Genomic DNA, 21,158 nt, shown 5'->3' with positions numbered 1-21,158 from the left:
TGAGAACAAAATTCGTATGAACAAGTTATGATTTTTATACGGACTTTAATAGTCTAAGCATGTTAAAAATATAGCTTTAAAAATAAAGTGAAAATTAGCCGACGGAGTCTAAATGAAAGTTGTAGATCTCGTCGATAGCTACACGTGCATATAAAAAACGTCAAAAACGGAGCTCGTATGAAGAAGATATGATTTTTTGAAAAACCAGAAATTCGCACATGCGCGCGACATGAGGCACACACCCTTCTAGAAGATGAGACACAACCCACCCCTATGCTGATATGTGACTCCAACCAACGACGAACACCAAGTGCGTGGCGCGGCTCCTTGGTGTGTGCGGCGCACCTCCCAACTATAAATATGGATCTTGGGTTTCACTTATTCCTCACTCAAATGTCTCACATATCTCTCTCTAGCTTTGATTTCTCTTGGTATTATTGGGGTTCTGAAGAACTCTAATTTAACAAAGCTTTGCGATAGCAGATAGCTGGCCGGAAAGAAGTGATCGGTATCGGGGTCTTGTCTACGACTTTTTCTAGTTTTCCTTAGAAATCCCTGTAATTTAAGTCGCACTTACTACACTTTAAGTGTAACTTATATTTATACTCATAGTCATTGTTATGAATGTATAAATAAGATTTATCAGTAACTCTAGTTCTAATACTGATTGATCTACTTATAAGTGAGGTGCCTAGAATAGTCACGTTGCCTTGGATGTTGGATTTTGGAAAGACTATACGCCGAAAAGATCTTGCCTCCTAACTGTCCTTCCTGGGTGATCCTTATTTGATAGAACTCTCAGTATTCATTGGGATTAATGAAAGATCTAGCTTTCGTTACCAGATCGTCATAGAGATTAATAAGCTATAGTATTATAGTTTAATACTTGTAAGGCGCGTTATCCTCCAGTTTGATAACTAGTAGGATCACCTAGATAGCTACCAATATTTTGAATAACTGTCCAAGTGAGTTATCCCACTATACTACGTATTACAATATGTGTCCGTGTATGTTAGGATAGAGAGCTAGCAGAGTAAAGTTGATAATATAATCTCTATGTGCTTAAATGTAAATGTACATGAAATTGGTAAGAGTAGAAAGTATAAATGCGTCAGTACTAGGATAGCCTAAAGTGCAGTCTCTATGTGTGTAATTGTTATTAGATTTAGTTAGGGTATGACGGAGGAATGAAAAATAGGTTGGGAGCCTATAGGCCCACATATTAACGAAATGGTGTGTAGGCTGTAAGTACACATAGATCCGTGTTAACGAAGTTGTGTGTAGGTCGTAAGTACACATAGACCGATGTTAATGAAATGGCGTGTAGGCCACAAGTGCACATATTATTGACAGATCGTGGGTCATTGGTTGTATGCATGTATGTGTATTATAGTATATATTATTTTGGGGAACTCACTAAGCCTCGTGCTTGCCCAGTTTATCAAAAATTCTTGTCAAGTTCTTCATTGATTCGTGATAAGGGCATGGTTCGACTGTACATATGCCCATTCGCAACATGTTACCGCAATTATACTCTGATATAGTTGAATAAATAAAAATGAAAAATTTGGGTTGAAAATCAGGACGTTACAAAGAATCTCACAATCATAAGCCTTCAAAACATCTAACCATCGTCGTTGTCTCATGTTAAGGATCAGCTGATCCATCAGATAATACAAACTCTCATCATCCGTGAATATAGTACATCTAACTCCATACAAATAATGCCACAAAATTTTGAGGGCGAAAACACGACTCCCAAATCTAAGTTGTAAGTAGGATAATTTTCCTCGTGAGGCTTCAACTGTCTCGAAGCGTATGCAATCACATGACCCCTCTAAATAAGCACAACATCTAAACCCAAAATCGACTCGTCACAGTAAACCACAAAATCTTCAACACCCTCTTGAAGGGTCAACAATGGTGCCTTACATAACTTCTGTATCAATACCTCAAATGTTGCCTACTAATTTGGCCCCCACTAAAAAGAAACATTCTTCTTTGTCAGTTGAGTCAAGGGAACCGTGTTAAAAAGCTGCCGTGGATGTCTTAAACAAATAAAACTATAACTGCTTGGTTGCACAAATGGGTAACATAGGGAAACATGGTCGAATCCTTAGGGACACAACTTAATGGTCAATGCCTCTTTGTGTATGGCACACACTAGTCAAATGTAGAAAATAATAAAATGGGGATTTATAAATATTAATAAAAACTAGAAATAACATTGAAAATAACTTAATAAAATTCAATAATAAAAAGCATTTCAGTTCTGCTGTGACTTTCCTAATTATGCAATCAACAAAAACCAAGTTATTTAAGATGTGTTCTATCTAAGCTCGTACTGAAAACTACTAACAAGCTCTAGTAAGTGCTTTTTTACCGAGTTAATTAACCAAAACAAGTCCTTCAGTTAATCTTAAATTTTTACTAACTTAATTAACAAGCTCTTAATCAAGTCAAAAAAGAAACATTATGATTTGTGTAAAATTCCCATCAATATTCAATATTTCTCACAAGCTCGGAAACAAAAAGATATGAAAATTTAGTTTATAGCAGAGTCAAATCCGAACACAGAACCGATTTGTTACTTGTTACTTATTACCAGTTTATCAAAACAATTACAGATTTCAACGACTGATTACTTAGAATGATTTAATCCTAAATTAGGTGATCAGGCCAAAAATAATCATAAATCAAACATTTATTAAGCACAAAACTGAAATAACTAGATCGAATCACACAATAAAAACCAAGTCTAATGATTGATTACATAAAAAGTACTAGTCTTTGCAGAACTTAAATATAGGGTTTTAGCCAGACATGGTTAAAAAATCTGATGAAAATTGATAAAAAGAGAAATTAAACGGACAAATTTTACTAAACTAAATGAAAGAGTCGATCCACAGCCTTTAGATCTTCAAAAATTGATGAAAACGGAGAAAATCGTCTTTGGTCGTCTAGGAATGAATAGGGTTTTAACTGATGAGATAGGGGTTATTTATATGCAAGCCAACAACACCAGACAATTTTTTTTAGACAACACGGTCGTGCTTTATGAAGAAACACGATCGTGTTTATGTTTCGAAGTCCCGTTTTTCGCGTTTAATGAAGTACGTTGCTTTTGGACCCATATATGAAAAACACGATCGTGCTTTTTGAATAAACACGATCGTGTAAGTGTTTTGAGGTCTCAAAAAATGATTTTTGGCTAAAAAAAGTTACGAAAAAAAGCACGATTAGAAACTCGATCGCGACAGAAAAAACACGATCATGTTTTTTTGAAAATACGCGTTTTGGACACGAACTCTTCAGTTTCATCAAATGAAACCCATGTTATAGCTTCCTCAAGTATTTTAGTTCTATTGAGATCCAAAAATGCTTCCAAAATACCACTCCACTCGAAATATCTAAAAACGACATAAAAACATGAGCAGTACGGGAATTCTAGCGATGAACATGGGGTAAACATTATCTGAAGTAATGCATATGAAAAAGCATAAAATATAATGCGAAAAACTAATAAAAACTAATATAGAAGATGCATAAAATGGAATCTAATAAAAATGAAATCTTGGTGAAATCATAAATAAATCTTTTTTAGTAGCCTACTAATCCAAGGAAACTCTGAATCTCATATGGAGACCTCGGAACTTCCCATCGCATCGTCACCTCAATCTTAGCTGGATCGATAAACATACCATTCTGATTGACGAGGTGACCCAAGAACTACACCTTGTGCAACTAGAAATCACATTTAGAGAATTTGGGGTACAGACTCTCCCCCCTTAGGGTCTCGTAAACCTCCAGCAAATGCTCCTCGTGCTGCTCCTTGGTCATAGAATAGGCCAAGATATCGTCAATAAGCATTATCACAGAATAATCCAACGTCGGTCTGTACATCTAGTTCACGAGGGTCCATGAACATTGTCGGTGCAATGGTGAGGCCAAATGGCATCACCATGAACTCGTAATGCCCAAAACGAGTCCTAAAAGTCATCTTCTGAATATCCTCATCTCTGACTCTCATCTGGTGGTAACCCGACCTCAAATCAATCTAGGAAAATCAAGACACACCCTGCAGCTGATCAAATAAATCGTCAATCCTCGAAAGCAGGTAACAGTTCTTCACCGTTAGCTTGTTCAACTCCCTATAATCGATGTACATCTAGTGCAATCTGTCCTTATTCTTGGCAAACAAGATGAGCGCTCCCCAAGGAGAACTACTCGGCCTAATAAACTCCTTGTCTAATAGTTCCTAAATCCGTGTAGACAACTCTTGCATCTCAATAGGTACAAGACGATAAGGTGCCTTGGCTATCAAAGCCACACCCGGAACTAAGTCAATCCTAAACTCAACTTCCTGTCAGGAGGCACCCCCATCAATTCCTTAGGACACACGTCTTAAAATTTCCGAATGACTGGCACATCTATAATGGTTTTCTTCTGTTCGGCTTGAGCATCCACCGTATAAGCTAAGAAACCAGAGCACCCTTGCTACAAATACCTCTTATCCCTTTCCACTGAGTAAATGGTCAGACCGCCTCGAGTACCATCACCATGAATAACTAGTTCTCCCATACTTGGAGTTTAAACTTGCACCAGCTGACATTCACAGTGAATAATAGCCCCATTTCGGCTCGACCAATCCATACTCACAATGACCTTCATTTATCTTAGTGGAATAGGAATAAGATCAATAAGAAAACCGCATTCGGAACATCTCTAACACAAGATCCTGGTGCGATCATCTGTAATCTCCATGTCCAAAGAATGATTAAGTGCTCACAGAGTGACATCGAAATTCTTGCTGAACGTAATAGATACAAACGACCGAGTGCCCCCCGAATCAAAAAGTACAAGAGTAGGCATGTAATTGACTAGGAACATCCCTAATGACATCATAACAATAATAAGCATAAATAAAGAAAACAACATAAAAATAAATAGAAGGTACATATCGGTAACCACATCCAGTGCTGCTTTGGCCTCCTCACCATAAGAGCTTTTTCCTTGCCTTGGTCGGTGCCTTCACCACCCCACCAGTCAAACTCGGACAATTGGCATTCTTGTAGCCAATCTGGTTGCAGTGAAAACATATCAATGCCCCCTTCTTGCAGTCCATGCTGAATGTCCCTGCTGGTCGCGATTGAAGCAACTAGAAGTAGTCACACGACATGCTCCCTCATTCCACTTCCCACACCTGCCACATCTAGCTTAGCCATGCTGGCCCCCGTATAATGTGAATCAAATGTATTGGACTTCTTAGCTTAAATGACCGCAGTATGAACTTGAGGTGCCTTCCGGTTCTTCTGAAGCTCCAACTCAAACTCCCTCTCACGGGATCTCTCAATCAACTGCTCCTGCGTCTGGCAATTCGAAGCACCGACGAACTCCCTGATGTCCGTCCTCAGCATATCCTGATACCTTGTCTTCTTCATCTCCTCATCTGCAACATATTGTGGAACAAGCAACACATTCTCTTTGAACTTGGTAGTGATCTTCGCCATATTCTTCGTCGTCTGCTCAAGAACCTGGAATTCCTAAGCCAGCTACTGCACCTCAATAAAAGGTATAAATTGATGGGTTTTCTAGGTTACAAACAAGAATATTTACGCAACGGAATCTTAATCATATTATGGGTACATGCAACCTATAAGTCTATGACATTTTCTCAAGTTATAGAAACATACTTATGAAACAAATTTCTAACCTATGTAAATCGAAAAATACAATGTTAGACCACATACCTTTTGCAAAAATCGAATAATACAAACAACTTTCTTTGGATCTTCCTTGGAAACCAAGCATCAATAGTGTGGATATCTCTAATGGTTCACACCCAAAACCGTAGAACACTAGAAATCAAGAGGAGAGAGGAAGTAAGAAGAGAAATTCGAATTTCTCCTTCTTGGAATTGTTAACCACGAATTTCGGAGGCTAATGGGATTTATTTATAGATAGGGGATCTCTAGGATAAACAATGATTTGAATAATTAAATATCAAATTTAATCTATTTAAGACATCTATCCTTATCAGCTATAGGAAGCTTCCATAAACCCTGGAAACCATCTCAAAATCGTCCATACCAGTGATGGTTCTAGAATTGCCTTTCCTTGCTCAATTATGAACAATTACAATTCAACCCTTGCACTTTTAATTAATTCCAATTAATCCTGAATTTATTCTAGATTAATTCTGATTAATAATTTATTAATTCCAACCATTTCTATTTAATTTATTAATCATGTAATAAATTAACAAATCATTTTATCTATCTTATAAAGTTATTATAGCTATTTCTAGTTATTGAGGGCAACCCAAAAAGGACTTTACTTTTATTCATAAGATTACACTAATTTAGTTAAGACCTTAGATACCTTAATCCAACACAAACTCCACCCTGAATGTAGTAACAAAATATTTCAAGGTCATAGCCTCGATGATATCCTCTCCAAGAGCCCGGACCACCTCACACCACCAATCTCTAGCTCCATCACGGAGAAGACATGCCGTAAACCTATCCCATTCCCCCATCTGGGCAGAAGCAAGTCAAAAAGGCACTCTCAATGTCTGTAAACCATCTCATACTAACAATGGGCTCCTTCTTCCTGAAAAACTTAGGTGCCTTAAAAGTGTGAAAATCATGGAAAGTGAGATCGTGAGCCCTGATCTGACCAGCTGCCAACTCATGTTTCAAGGTCCACAAGCGGTCATCTATCATCGTTACCAACTCCTCCTTGATTGTGCTGAACATGCCAAGTTCGGAAGCAAGAAGTTGAAGGGTGCAAGTGTAAATTCGAAGAAGGGACTCGACGAGTAGGTACGCTTACTCGCCGAGTCGGAGCGGGTTTGGGTCGCGGATTAAGTGGCCAACTCGCCGAGTCGGCGGCTTGGACTCGACGAGTTGGTGCTGGAATGAGAAAACCCTAATCTCAGGGGTTGCACCCTATTTAAAGGACTTTATGTCCTTCTCTCAGCCTCCTTACCACTCTTGAGAGCCTGTAAACCCTAGAAATCGAGTGAGCCTTCATTATTAGAGAGAATAGAGCTTTGGAGGAGGAAATCTTGAAAAGAGGCTTGAAGATCAAGAGGCTTGCTGCAAAGGAGTGGTGTAGATCCGGGATCTACTTCAGTTAGAGCTTATATTGGAGGTAATAATCTGTTGCTTGGGCTCTTTTGCATCTAGATCAAGTATTATTTGAGATTTGGGGCATTTTTGGTATGATTGAAGATTATTTCGGGTTTGGAGGGTAGATCTGAGGTTGCTACCTCAGATCTAGACTTGAGCTGGTCCAGAATGTCATAAAGTATCTGTCTAAGAGTTGTTGGTGAAGCCCCCTAGTCCTTAACCCTAGCCCTAATGTGTTTTGGGCCTATATCTCCTTGGTCTCACGTAAAGTTTGCAACTTTATGTGAGGGTTAGACTGTAGAAGAGTGGATCTATGGATTGGAGCCCCTGCATGGCTCGAAAAGCAACTGTATGGATTGAGAACTGGAGAGACTCGACGAGTCACATGGGTGTACTCGACGAGTTGTATGAACATAGGCATGGACTCGGCGAGTTGAAGAACAACTCGGCGAGTCTGTTGAAGATTTTCTTGGACTCGGCGAGTCTGTTCTTGGACTCGGCGAGTCTGGTCGCAGAACCCAACCTCTTTCGGTTAAAGCCTTGGATCAGTGAGTCGGTTGGCGACTCAGTGAGTTGGACAGGATGGGATTCTGAGATCGTTGAACTCGACGAGTCGACGGGTTGACTCGGCGAGTTGAGTCGTGTTATGGGAGTTTTCTGAGTATAAGAACTCGACGAGTCGACGGGTTGACTCGGCGAGTAGAGTCAACCAGGAAGGTTGACTTTGACTGAGGACTTTGACTTTGACCAAGAGTTGACCAGTTTGACTTCCAAGGGTATTTTGGTAATTATGGTATTGGTTCTTTGGTAGTGTGCTGTGGTGAAGTTCGTGTCGGTGGTCGGAGCAGCTTGGTCGTATCTCTTCAGTTGGCAATTGTAGGTGAGTTATCCTTACTATATCGACAGGGTCTGCGGCACCAAGGCCGGCCCTTTATCGGATGGAAATCCGGGTATTGTTTGTTATGTTATTGCTTTGCTAGATCTGCATCCTGGTATTTAGGATGGTGTTATGTTAGTGACCTGGTTAAGGTCGGTACCCGGTATATAGGGTAATGTTATGCTAGTGACCGGTTAGGTCGGAATCCTGGTTAGGATGTTGATATGCTATGTGATCTGTTAGACTGATAGTCTGGTTAAGGATTTGTTATGTGATTGATTGTTTTATGTGCACATGGTTGTTTGACGGGGGTTGGGTTGAGGCGGGTCCTGCTTCGTGCTGTAGGCCAATATACCCAGGGCGGACCGGATATTCCGAAGGCCCTACGAGCGGTCCGGATAGGCTGAAGGCCCCAAGAGGGCGGACCAGACGTGCCGAGGCTCGGAGAGTGGACCAGGCCGACTGAAGGCCCGGTGCGGGCGGACCAGTCATACTGTAGACTCAGAGAGTGGACCAGGTGGATTGAAGGCCCGGTGCGGGCGGACCAATCACACTGTAGACTCGACGTACATGGCTAGACTCGGAGGGTGGACCAGGTGGACTGAAGGCCCGGTGCGGGCGGACCAGTCACATAGCAGACCCGATGTGCATGGCTGTTCTATTTGTGATATGTTATGAGTATGATATGTGTGGTTGGTATTTTGGGGGTAACTCACTAAGCTTTCGGGCTTACAGTTTCAGTGTATTGTTTCAGGTACTTCAGGAGATCGTGGCAAGGCGAAGGCGTGATCGTACCGCTCCTCATGTTTTATGATTTATATGATATGGTTCTGGGGGATACTCTGATGTTTAAACTATTTTGAAAACGAATTGTATGAACGTAATGGTTTTTGAATGATTTAAAATGTTTTAAATTGGCTCAAATTTTATGGGTGTTACACTCTCTTACGTAACAATGTACCCACACACTAAGATACTTCCTAGGCACTCCCAGGACTTCCTCCCACTACTCGTTTGCCAAAAAGGTCTTTGCTAATGCTAATAAATCACCACATGAATGCAGATCGTAGATGATCAAGACAAGATAGACATTCAAATGGATGTATCTACCGTACTACCTTCATTAACCAAGAACAAATAATAATGCTGATTCAAAGATTATAAGCCTATCTAGTCCTAGCCATGTACCATCATACAACATCCATCAAACAGTTTATCAATACTAGCATAGTCCTTAACAAGTACAAAGTAGACATACAAAAGGCATAGTCATGCATCTCTCCTAAACAACCATTCTAACATGCAACCATGAGCAGATCCTTAACCTATCTCTATCATACAAATAAGATCACATCATAATCATAACATTCATGCATGAGTATTCTAGGAATTGCTTACTTGAGCTTCGGGTGATTGCACACATCACACCCTTTTCTTTTAAAAACTCTTTTAGAAAAACATTTTCTTGAAAAAAGGTTTTTTGAGTCCTCAATTTGAGTTCAAACGCACACCGTGCTAGCCCGAATCCCTCAAACCAAGGTTCTGATCCCAACTTGTAACATCCCAAAATATAGAGTAAATTTTCCATTTTTAAAATAAAGTGAAACCACTCGATATCATTCCAAACCAATAATATGAAAAACATGAGAAACGAGTTCCAATAAATTATTAGAGTGAAATCATAAAAACAGTCTTAGGGTAAGGGATTTGGTCCTGCTGTGCAGCTCTTGTCTGAGTCCAACCGTTGTGGGGTTAAATCTTTTAGTCTAAGATTGTTTAAGTCGTGTGGTATGTGATTGTATTCATGCAATAGTTAACTGGCACCAATGGAGGGTCGTGTGGCAGTTGGTGGATGGGTGGGTAGTGAGAGGCCGGGAGGCCAGTTCTGAGATATTTAGCATTCCTCTAGGAGTGAGGATTTATCGATCGCTATGTATATGTATATTGTAGGGTGTTGTGGTGATACTTGAGACAAATATGGGTAGGTGTGGAAGGTAGTATGGGCCCGTACTACTGAAAGCACAGGACCCATACGCGTATCAAGGGAGTCACAACTCTCTAGGGTATCGGTTATGAGATAGTTCCCCGGGTGAATATGTGATGTGTCTAAGGGTCTCGTTGGTGTATTGTAGTATGACGATTACGAGACGTTTCGGGGCAGGATCCGGTTCGGGATCAGGATCGGGAGAGGGTGGTCAGGATGGGTCAGTACCACCCGAGGTCATTGGTCAGATGAGTACGGACGAGTTGGATGCTAGGATTCATGAGATCCTGCATGATGAGGTTGCTGCTATGTTCCGGGCCGAGTTGCCGGAGATGTTTGGGTCGATCAAGACTGCCATGGTTGAGTACTTTGATGAGCGCTATGCAGCTCTTGCGGAGGCGGCTACCGCGGCAGCTACAGCGGCTGTAGCAGTGGCAGGGGGAGGAACCGGTCGAGGTTTTCAGTATCGGGACTTCGATAATACGAAGCCCCCTACTTTCGATGGAGTTCAGGATCCGATTGTTGCTATGAGATGGTTGTCAGACGTGGAGGGTTGTTTCTTCACGTGTTCATGCCCTGCGGATCAGAGGGTGAGGTGTGCTCTGAACCTTTTGAGGCTCGGGGCGAAGGATTGGTGGAGGTTGACTACGGGATCTTATTCTGATGCGCAACGGGCTGCGGTTACTTGGGATCAGTTCTGGGAGATGTTCAGCACTCGTTATGTTCCACGGGTTGAGAGAGAGAGAGGTTGGCTCAGGAGTTCCTGGAGCTGAAGCAGGATTCAGAGTCGGTGACGGAGATCACCAGGATGTTCACTGAGAGGGCGATGTTTTGCCCGGAGTTTGCTTCGGAGCAGGCTCAGATGTCCCGATATCTAAGTATGCTCAAGAGGGACATCAGGTAGTTTGTGTCCACGTAGAGATGTGATACCTTGTTAGAGTTGCAGGAGGCCACCATGCGCGGGAGTTAGAAATGGAGTTGCAGTTGCGAGAGCAGAGGCAGGCCCCGGTGCAGTCACAGCCGGCACCGAAACGGTCCAAAACCGTTGACTTTAGGGTTGGAGGTCAGAGTATCCACACTTGTGAGAAGTGTGGGAAGGGTCATGTCGGAGTTTGTAGGTCCGGTGGTGCGTGTCGCAAGTGTGGGAAAGAGGGACATTATGCGAGGGACTGTCGTCAGTCGGTCCCGGCTCAAGATATGAGGATCTGTTATCATTGTCATCAGGTGGGATACTTGAGGGTCAACTGTCCACAGCTTGCTGCAAGACCGGTGCAGGCTCCAGCACCGGCCACTTTGAGGATTACTGGCAGGGGTCAGGGTGGAGCGGAGCCTCCGAGGGCTCAGGGACGCGCATTCCAACTTACAGCAGAGGAGGTCAGGACAGAGCCAGATGCAGCTGCGGGTATGTTTCCATTTTGTTATCTTGTTATTGATGTGGTATTGTAAATCTGTCTGCATTGTTCCGCATGTTTCGTAGTATGATTGAGGACCTTAGTAGTTAGGAGTTGTAGTTGGTTAGCGTTCAGGAGGATTCTTGGTCGAAAGATAAGGTTTATGATCTCGTTGCTAGGAATAGCAACTGCGATGCGAGAAGTGTTCAGATTGAGATTCGAACTTCCTTGGAGTTCGGGTGTGCGATGGCGGAAGGGTTATTCGGTGAAGGTTACTCACTCCCGAGGGAGTCAATTCATGGTTAAGAGGGAATATATAGAGTAAGGGCGATTGAGCTATGTCGGTTTTGGGCATCGGTGGTTAGTAGTCGGTGTACTAAGTGGGGGAGAATTGGAAAATTCTCCGGTGAAACAACATGCATCCAAGGTTGGTTAGCTACTTAGATTTATCAGTGTTATTAGCCGAGAGTATGGCATGATTGGAGCAAGTGATAGACAAGTGGGACAGGGAACAGACCATGGTTTCAGGTAAGGTAGTTGGTCGATGTGAGGCCTGGGTTTAGGCTATGGAAAGGATTTCGGGAACGGAACTGGAGTTCGGAACCCCTAAGAAGGCTAGAACAGATTGCATGGGAGAGATTCCCAGGAAGAATGGTTAAGGATGGCGTACGACAGTTTTGGGCGGTCCGGATAGACTGAAGGCCGGAAGGCGTACCAGTCAGACCGAAGGCTCAGGGAACGGTCCAGACAGGCTGAAGGCCCAGGAGGGCGGTCCAGACATGCTGAAGGTTCTGAGAGTGGTCCAGATAGGCTGAAGGCCTGGTAAGGCGGTCCAGTCATGCTGAAGACTCTGGATGTGTTAGTAGATCTGTATGCGGAGAATGAGTGAATATGTCGCCATGCAATAGTAATCGATATGGTCTGGCCCCAAGTATTGATCATGATGATGAAGTTGGCTGGAGGCCGTGCGTGGGCCTTGTTAGTTACGTGATCGGATTCAGAGTATGTGGGAGTTCGAGAATAGCAATTGCTCTACATGGATAGTGTAGAATGGAGTTTAGCTCTGTGGCACTTATAGGTGCGGTAAGGGTTGTTGAGTAGACTTCCTGGAAAGGGAAGGTATGTAGCTCCGGAAGGAGTTTGGGTCCTCTGAAAGGAGGGCAGTGGAGTAAATGGATGATCGAAAGTGCTTGGTAGTGAGCACTGGAATTGTACCATATATATGGAAGCACATACGGGTTGGATGCCCGTTGAGGTTGTGGCAATATTGAATGATGCGCAAGCATGTTTTCAGCCTCTTTGGAAGAGGAGGAGGATAGTGGTTCCAGATTGGAGATTGGGACAGAGGAAGGTGAGTTAGCAGGATAACAGACTCGAGAGTAGTCTGGACCGGTGCTGAGGACTGTATAAGGATATTACAGTCGGAGGTCAAGGACCTAGAGATCGTGATAGGGAGGTGTGAGTGGGTTGCACTCTGTGGTGTCGAACCGAAGGGTTCGAGGGTGACGCAAGGACAAGGTCCTTAGTTCCGAGTATGGTTGTAGGATTGAGTTATGTATGTGGAGTCATTCCAATCTGGGGTATTCCATCATGAGGATTCGTTCCAGGTTGCAAGTTATCAGGGTTATCGCCAATTTTGGGCGAAGGAAGATGGATTAGTGTTTTGGCAGAGCGCAGTGGGTGTCTGTGGGATCTAGCGTTGCAGGGCGCGGAAGCGAGTCCCTGATATGAAGGGTTAGTATTATCGAGTGATACGTGATTGATATGTGGCGACATTGAGTAGAAAAGACCGGTTGTCGGCTTGGAGTATTGGCAGGGATGCCAGGCGAGAAGAGGTTATGTTAAGAGAGATGCAGTAGTAGGGTTGGCAAGAACTTGAGTTAATTGAGATATCGGAGTCTGCAGTGCAAGGGGTTTGTTCTGAAGCGTACACTGAAGTAGGCTTCGAGGACGAAGCCTAATTTAAGTGGGGGAGAATTGTAACTTCCCAAGTTCGGATGCAAGAAGTTGAAGGGTGCAAAGTGTAAATTCGAAGAAGGGACTCGACGAGTAGGTACGCTTACTCGCCGAGTCGGAGCGGGTTTGGGTCGCGGATTAAGTGGCCAACTCGCCGAGTCAGCGGCTTGGACTCGACGAGTTGGTGCTGGAATGAGAAAACCCTAATCTCGGGGGTTGCACCCTATTTAAAGGACTTTATGTCCTTCTCTCAGCCTCCTTACCACTCTTGAGAGCCTGTAAACCCTAGAAATCGAGTGAGCCTTCATTATTAGAGAGAATAGAGCTTTGGAGGAGGAAATCTTGAAAAGAGGCTTGAAGATCAAGAGGCTTGCTGCAAAGGAGTGGTGTAGATCCGGGATCTACTTCAGTTAGAGCTTATATTGGAGGTAATAATCTGTTGCTTGGGCTCTTTTGCATCTAGATCAAGTATTGTTTGACATTTGGGGCATTTTTGGTAGGATTGAAGATTATTTCGGGTTTGGAGGGTAGATCTGAGGTTGTTACCTCAGATCTAGACTTGAGCTGGTCCAGAATGTCATAAAGTATCTGTCTAAGAGTTGTTGGTGAAGCCCCATAGTCCTTAACCCTAGCCTTAATGTGTTTTGGGCCTATATCTCCTTGGTCTCACGTAAAGTTTGCAACTTTATGTGAGGGTTAGACTGTAGAAGAGTGGATCTATGGATTGGAGCCCCTGCATGGCTCGAAAAGCAACTGTATGGATTGAGAACTGGAGAGACTCGACGAGTCACATGGGTGTACTCGACGAGTTGTATGAACATAGGCATGGACTCGGCGAGTTGAAGAACAACTCGGCGAGTCTGTTGAAGATTGTCTTGGACTCTGCGAGTCTGTTCTTGGACTCGGCGAGTCTGGTCGCAGAACCCAACCTCTTTCGGTTAAAGCCTTGGATCAGTGAGTCGGTTGGCGACTCAGTGAGTTGGACAGGATGGGATTCCGAAATCGTTGAACTCGACGAGTCGACGGGTTGACTCGGCGAGTTGAGTCGTCTTATGGGAGTTTTCTGAGTATAAGAACTCGACGAGTCGACGGGTTGACTCGGCGAGTAGAGTCAACCAGGAAGGTTGACTTTGACTGAGGACTTTGACTTTCACCAAGAGTTGACCAGTTTGACTTCCAAGTGTATTTTGGTAATTATGGTATTGGTTCTTTGGTAGTGTGCTGTGGTGAAGTTCGTGTCGGTGGTCGGAGCAGCTTGGTCGTATCTCTTTAGTCGGCAATTGCAGGTGAGTTATCCTTACTATATCGACAGGGTCTACGGCACCAAGGCCGGTCCTTTATCGGATGGAAATCCGGGTATTGTTTGTTATGTTATTGCTTTGCTAGATCTGCATCCTGGTATTTAGGATGGTTTTATGTTAGTGACCTGGTTAAGGTCGGTACCCGGTATATATGGTAATGTTATGCTAGTGACCGGTTAGGTCGGAATCCTGGTTAGGATGTTGATATGCTATGTGATCTGTTAGACTGATAGTCTGGTTAAGGATTTGTTATGTGATTGATTGTTTTATGTGCACATGGTTGTTTGACGGGGGTTGGGTTGAGGCGGGTCCTGCTTCGTGCTGTAGGCCAATATACCCAGGGCGGACCGGATATTCCGAAGGCCCAGCGAGCGGTCCGGATAGGCTGAAGGCCCCAAGAGGGCGGACCAGACGTGCCGAGGCTCGGAGAGTGGACCAGGCCGACTGAAGGCCCGGTGCGGGCGGACCAGTCATACTGTAGACTCAGAGAGTGGACCAGGTGGATTGAAGGCCCGGTGCGGGCGGACCAATCACACTGTAGACTCGACGTACATGGCTAGACTCGGAGGGTGGACCAGGTGGACTGAAGGCCCGGTGCGGGCGGACCAGTCACATAGTAGACCCGATGTGCATGGCTGTTCTATTTGTGATATGTTATAAGTATGATATGTGTGGTTGGTATTTTGGGGGTAACTCACTAAGCTTTCGGGCTTACAGTTTCAGTGTATTGTTTCAGGTACTTCAGGAGATCGTGGCAAGGCGAAGGCGTGATCGTACCGCTCCTCATGTTTTATGATTTATATGATATGGTTCTGGGGATACTCTGATGTTTAAACTATTTTGAAAACGAATTGTATGAACGTAATGGTTTTTGAATGATTTAAAATGTTTTAAATTGGCTCAAATTTTATGGGTGTTACACTCTCTTATGTAACAATGTACCCACACACTAAGATACTTCCTAGGCACTCCCAGGACTTCCTCCCACTACTCGTTTGCCAAAAAGGTCTTTGCTAATGCTAATAAATCACCACATGAATGTAGATCGTACATGATTAAGACAAGATAGACATTCAAATGGATGTATCTACCGTACTACCTTCATTAACCAAGAACAAATAATAATGTTGATTCAAAGATTATAAGCCTATCTAGTCCTAGCCATGTACCATCATACAACATCCATCAAACAGTTTATCAATACTAGCATAGTCCTTAACAAGTACAAAGTAGACATACAAAAGGCATAGTCATGCATCTCTCCTAAACAACCATTCTAACATGCAACCATGAGCAGATCCTTAACCTATCTCTATCATACAAATAAGATCACATCATAATCATAACATTCATGCATGAGTATTCTAGGAATTGCTTACTTGAGCTTCGGGTGATTGCACACATCACACCCTTTTCTTTTAAAAACTCTTTTAGAAAAACATTTTCTTGAAAAAAGGTTTTTTGAGTCCTCAATTTGAGTTCAAACGCACACCGTGCTAGCCCGAATCCCTCAAACCAAGGTTCTGATCCCAACTTGTAACATCCCAAAATATAGAGTAAATTTTCCATTTTTAAAATAAAGTGAAACCACTCGATATCATTCCAAACCAATAATATGAAAAACATGAGAAACGAGTTCCAATAAATTATTAGAGTGAAATCATAAAAACAGATAGTGCAAAATCTCTAGTGGACGTGATGCAATCAGGTCGGACTCTTCCCTTTGTTACTAGAAGTACCTAAAACATTTAAAACTTAAATCTTAAGAAAAAAGCTTAGTGATTTCCCCAAGATACCACATACAACAAAAATAATAGGCCCCACCTTGAAAAATGGATCTCGTCCTCAAAGATGGCCCCCAGCCTGAGTATTAAACCCTATCCTGAATAATGGGCCCCGCCCAACATAACATAACATCGGGCCCCGCCCAACAAGCATATAAACATACTAGCAAGAGTCACAAAGACAAAAAAAACATATAATGATACCCCACATCCAATCATAGTATAATGAGAAAACTCACCTTACAGTCAAACAGACAAACACCACAACTCATAGGAAACGTAAGGGCTGGTACTATGAACCACCTAAACATTAAATAAAAGGTCAAATCTCAGCCTATGACCTAAAACCCTAAAGTTTGACCAAAATTCAAACATGTCAAAAGTTAACGGTCAACGGTTGACCCATCATACCGTGGCCAGCACCATAGCCGCGCTCTGGTAACTAGATGAAAAAATAGATGCTACCAAACCACATCGCCACGTTGTGACTATCCACTCACTATGTCATGGTAAGCGTCCAAAACTACTTAATAGATTAAGCACTTAACCCTTAATCTCCAGAGCTCAAAAGCTCATATCTGATAACTCCAAATCTCTTATTAGATAAAGTTTCTAACTTCATACATTCTCTTGTCTTAAATGCACCCAAACTCTAAACGTAATTCTAAAGTGGAGCAAGAAAGATGCTTTCCCTGAAGAGCAAGCATATAAACACAACTTTATATCAACACTATATTCCAAAAATCATTCGGGTTACTTAACAGGTCCTAGAGTTGATCAACTCCAAGGATATATAGAAAAGTGGCTCAAAACCACCTAAAAGATGCATAAACCTAGATCTAGAAAAGCAAGATCAAGGTTAGAAATTTATACCTCTAAAAGACAAGATATATGATATAGAATCAAGATCAAGCCTAGAGCAATTCTCAATTGCACTAAAATGGAGTTCCTTCTTCTTGAAGCTTCACCAAAACAAGAACAGGAGCTCAAGAATCAAGTATAAGGGCTAGAGTTTTCAAGAATGAGATTCTCAGAGAATATGGGCTGCCAAATGAGGCAACCCTAGAAGTTAGATCCCTTAAATAGGGCCCAAACCCGAAGTCTAGGGTTTTGAACCCAGCCGCCACTGTGATGTGGTGAGGACCCCACTGTGCCGCCACTTATTGACGTGTCCCGCACCGTGGTGCGACAAAATCCCAAAACCTATACTTAGAAAGATAAAAGACTTATACCTGAAATATGGATGTTGCACTAAATGGAACAAATGACCTACTAAATGAAAATGGAGTCTCTGACCAATTTCAACATCATATCAATTCAACTTAAAAGGAAAAAAAATTGGGTTTCTTTATTTTTTTCTTTGCCCCTGCTTCATGACAACTTGCGACAACACATAGGCAGATTGGTGTGACTTCTTCTCTGGTTCTCCCACACTTCAACTTGGCTTGACTTGTTTTTTCACTTGCAAGAATGATACAAGTATTACTTATTTACTTTGATTTTTAATGCTTTATTACTTTAGTTTAATTTAGTTGTTTAAATTGAAAGCCTAAAATTATCCGATTATTTGTTCACTTGTTATGTTGTTGGTGAAATTGGGTTTAAATCTTAAATTATGAATTTTAAATTTGTAATTGTATTTGTAGATGCCTTTTCATTAAAGAATTATCTTTCATTGGGGAACATAATTAAAACATTTATAATGTTATTTTAAAAAATGCTCCAAAAAATAAAAATTGACGTCTTCAAAGATTTAAAAAGAAATTATTCAATGCTTTTCAAAATAGATAATCAAGTTCATTTGTGAAAAAATTGATAAGGATGTATTTGCTATATTAGCAGCGGTAGACCAGTCTAGTGAAATCATAATTTTAAAAAAAATTATCTTATTATTTTTTGTTAGTATTTTTTTTGTATTACCCTTTAAAAAAAGTTTTTAATTTTGCCATTGTAGCATACAAAATCCATTAATTCTCTACATATACAACAAAGATAATAAAAACAAAAGCAAACATAAAAAAACAAATTATCAATTCAAAAGGTGCAGATATCACTGTGTTTTTAGGCAAACAACTGGACTAGTTTTTTGGTCAAAGTCTATGGAGAATGCAATTGTAAAGTCATATCTACTACTTGAAGAAACTTCATGGAAGCCAATTATTCTTGTCTTTTTATATCTATTTGTCATGTCTAATCCTTATAAACAACTTCTTCGCAAATCCTAACCACTTCCTCTTTTACTATTCTAATAATTTGGACATCATATTAAGTTAAGTATCTGTTAGATTTTTTTTAGTAAGGATTGTTTAAGTCATTAACTATTGGAGTTTTAGGATTCAAGTCATTGGATAAATTCTTTTAGCCAATTCATATGGAAATGTTTTGTCATTGCCTATATATCTTTTAGGAGTGTTTTAGTCATTTTATCTTAAACCTATTTAGAGGGTGTTTGGAAAAGCTTAAAAAAACTTTTTTAACTTATTACCGGTTCTTCATTAGTATAAGTTAAAACGAGTGTTTGTATATAAACTTTTTTAAATACAAATTCGAGCGGTTTCACACCGGAGATAAATAATTTTTGATAAGTTATTCCTTCCTGACTTATCAAAAGCTCCCAAACATTTCTTTAAAATTTTTATTATTGTAGCATTATAAGCTAATAAGTTGAAAAAATTTATCATTTTAAATAAGCAATCCTAAACACCCCTTTAATTGGTATCGACTTAATATAAATAATCATAGATAAAAATTTTGTTTAATGTGTAAAAACTGCCCCATGACTAAATGAATGAATCCCATAGGTTATATGATCAATGATAAAGATATTACTCTTTTTTGTACTTATTGGGAATTGTTTTAACTTGATATAAAAACTTTTACATTAAGGTAGATGGCAAACGAACAACAAGTTGTGTCATTATCTCTTTTTGGATGACACAATTAATTATTTTATAAACTACATTTATAGATCTTTGGGTCATAACATTACCACACACAACATTTTACACAAGGAAACCAAAAGTATCAAACACGAATTGTATAAACACATGTTGATTTTCCTTCCATAGTTTCCAATTTTTGTCACTTTGTATGGGACAACTTTCAAAAAAACTCACCTTGCTGTGAAACTCCCACTTCTCAAGCCCATGAAAAGGGAAAGTCGTGTTAAAACCAAACATGGAATGTTTTCATTCTACCCATCCAAAAAATAAAACATCAAGTGTTGATATTCTTTATAACGGGTCATCCAAGAAGTTCACAAGTCCATCTTTCTTGGCAAAAACCCAAGTGTGCCTAAATAAGTCAAAAATAATGTCCCTAACCATATTGTGTCAATACTTGAATCTCAAGAGCTATCTACAATGTCCTCCATGCTCCCTAAAAAAGTCCAAGTATGCCTTACAATAAACTAGACATATATTATCAACCAAAAAATAATGGAATGATAAAGTAATATTATGGATATTATGATACTCCACTCATAACATATTTTGGCTAAGATCATATATATATATATATATATATATATATATATATATATATATATATATATATATATATATATATATATATATATATATATATATATATCATAAGCATATGGTCCTCATAGACCATTAGTAGGTAGGTTTTAAACCACTAGTAGTTCCTTTAGAAAATATAAGATTTTTCATATTTTCCTGTAAATAATTACAAATTTAGTCTATGGAAAATCATATATGAAAAATAAGATATGGAATCTTAACTTTAACAATTTAGAGAAGAACTGCTTCTCCAAATTTTTTAAATTTGGACTCAAAATGAGAGTTTCACCAAAATAAAGGGTACCATTTCTGTAATTTAGTCTATATATTTATAACCTTGTCGTTCTAGGGAAGCACCTACTTGTTTCTAGTTCTCTGTTAATTTCAATGGATGATTTGGATGGCCATCCCTTGTACAGCTGTAACCGTTGCCGGAATCCAATCGCACTCCGTTTCAACCTTCTTTCGAAAGATTTCAAGGTAACATACATCATCTTTTCAATAATCGCGCTCATAATAAAATCGAGCAAAATTGCCGGAAGGCAAGAACCATCCGTATTAAATACTCGATTACATACTCTATGTGTTGAAATTAAATAGGGTTTTGCTTGTTTTTGGATTATCAGGCAAGATCGGGGCAAGCATATATGTTTTCGGAGGCGATGAATGTTGTCTTGGGGGGAAAGAGAGAGCAACAGCTGATAACAGGGAGGTATGTGGTGGCGGATGTGTCGTGCAACAAGTGCGGGGAGGTGTTGGGGTGGAAGTACTTAAAATCTCTGGATGATTCACAGAGATACAAAATTGGAAGATTCATCATCGAGAAAGCCAAGCTTCTGAAGGAATACTCTTGAGCTCATTCTCCATGTTCTTGATGTGTAATATTTAGAGTAAACTTGAAGATTGTTGTTTTCGTTATTGTAATTTCTGTTATAATGTTATGTGACTTATTATCTTGAGAAACTTAAGGATGTTTGGAAATAATTTAATATATCATCGGTGATCGGTGGATTCAAGTGGAAACTGAGGAGGAGAGGAGGGAAAGGGGAGAAGGACTTTGGACTTAGTTTGACATGGATAAGTACGAATTATACCAAATGGCATGAATAGTCAAAATTCTTGATGAAGGCCACCAATCAAACACAAGTATGTTAAATTTTAGTTTAGATTTATTTTTATATATTAAACTTAAATTTTCTATAGAAAAA

At 40.6% G+C, this 21,158-nt stretch overlaps 1 protein-coding gene across 1 annotated transcript; it reads left to right on the top strand.

Moving 5' to 3' along the window:
* Positions 1-20,275: 20,275 nt before the first annotated feature.
* Positions 20,276-20,913, top strand: LOC145120335 (protein yippee-like At4g27740). The gene is made up of 2 exons (XM_079056164.1): positions 20,276-20,430; positions 20,577-20,913. The coding sequence occupies exons 1-2, from the start codon at positions 20,338-20,340 to the stop codon at positions 20,802-20,804; spliced, it is 321 nt and encodes a 106-aa protein (XP_078912290.1). The 5' UTR covers positions 20,276-20,337; the 3' UTR covers positions 20,805-20,913.
* Positions 20,914-21,158: the final 245 nt, after the last annotated feature.

This window comes from Lactuca virosa, chromosome 6 (assembly GCF_052849685.1).
Source record: "Lactuca virosa cultivar CGN04683 chromosome 6, Lactuca_virosa_CGN04683_v6, whole genome shotgun sequence".
Taxonomy (NCBI): domain Eukaryota; kingdom Viridiplantae; phylum Streptophyta; class Magnoliopsida; order Asterales; family Asteraceae; genus Lactuca; species Lactuca virosa.
The sequence above is the reverse complement of the archived record's forward strand: the minus strand, read 5'-3'. Positions and strand labels throughout refer to the sequence as shown.

Coding starts and splice junctions, on each gene's coding strand:
- LOC145120335 (XM_079056164.1), top strand. CDS start 20,338: ATGGATGATTTGGATGGCCATCCCTTGTACAGCTGTAACCGTTGCCGG. Junction 20,431..20,576: donor TTCTTTCGAAAGATTTCAAG/GTAACATACATC, acceptor TTGGATTATCAG/GCAAGATCGGGGCAAGCATA.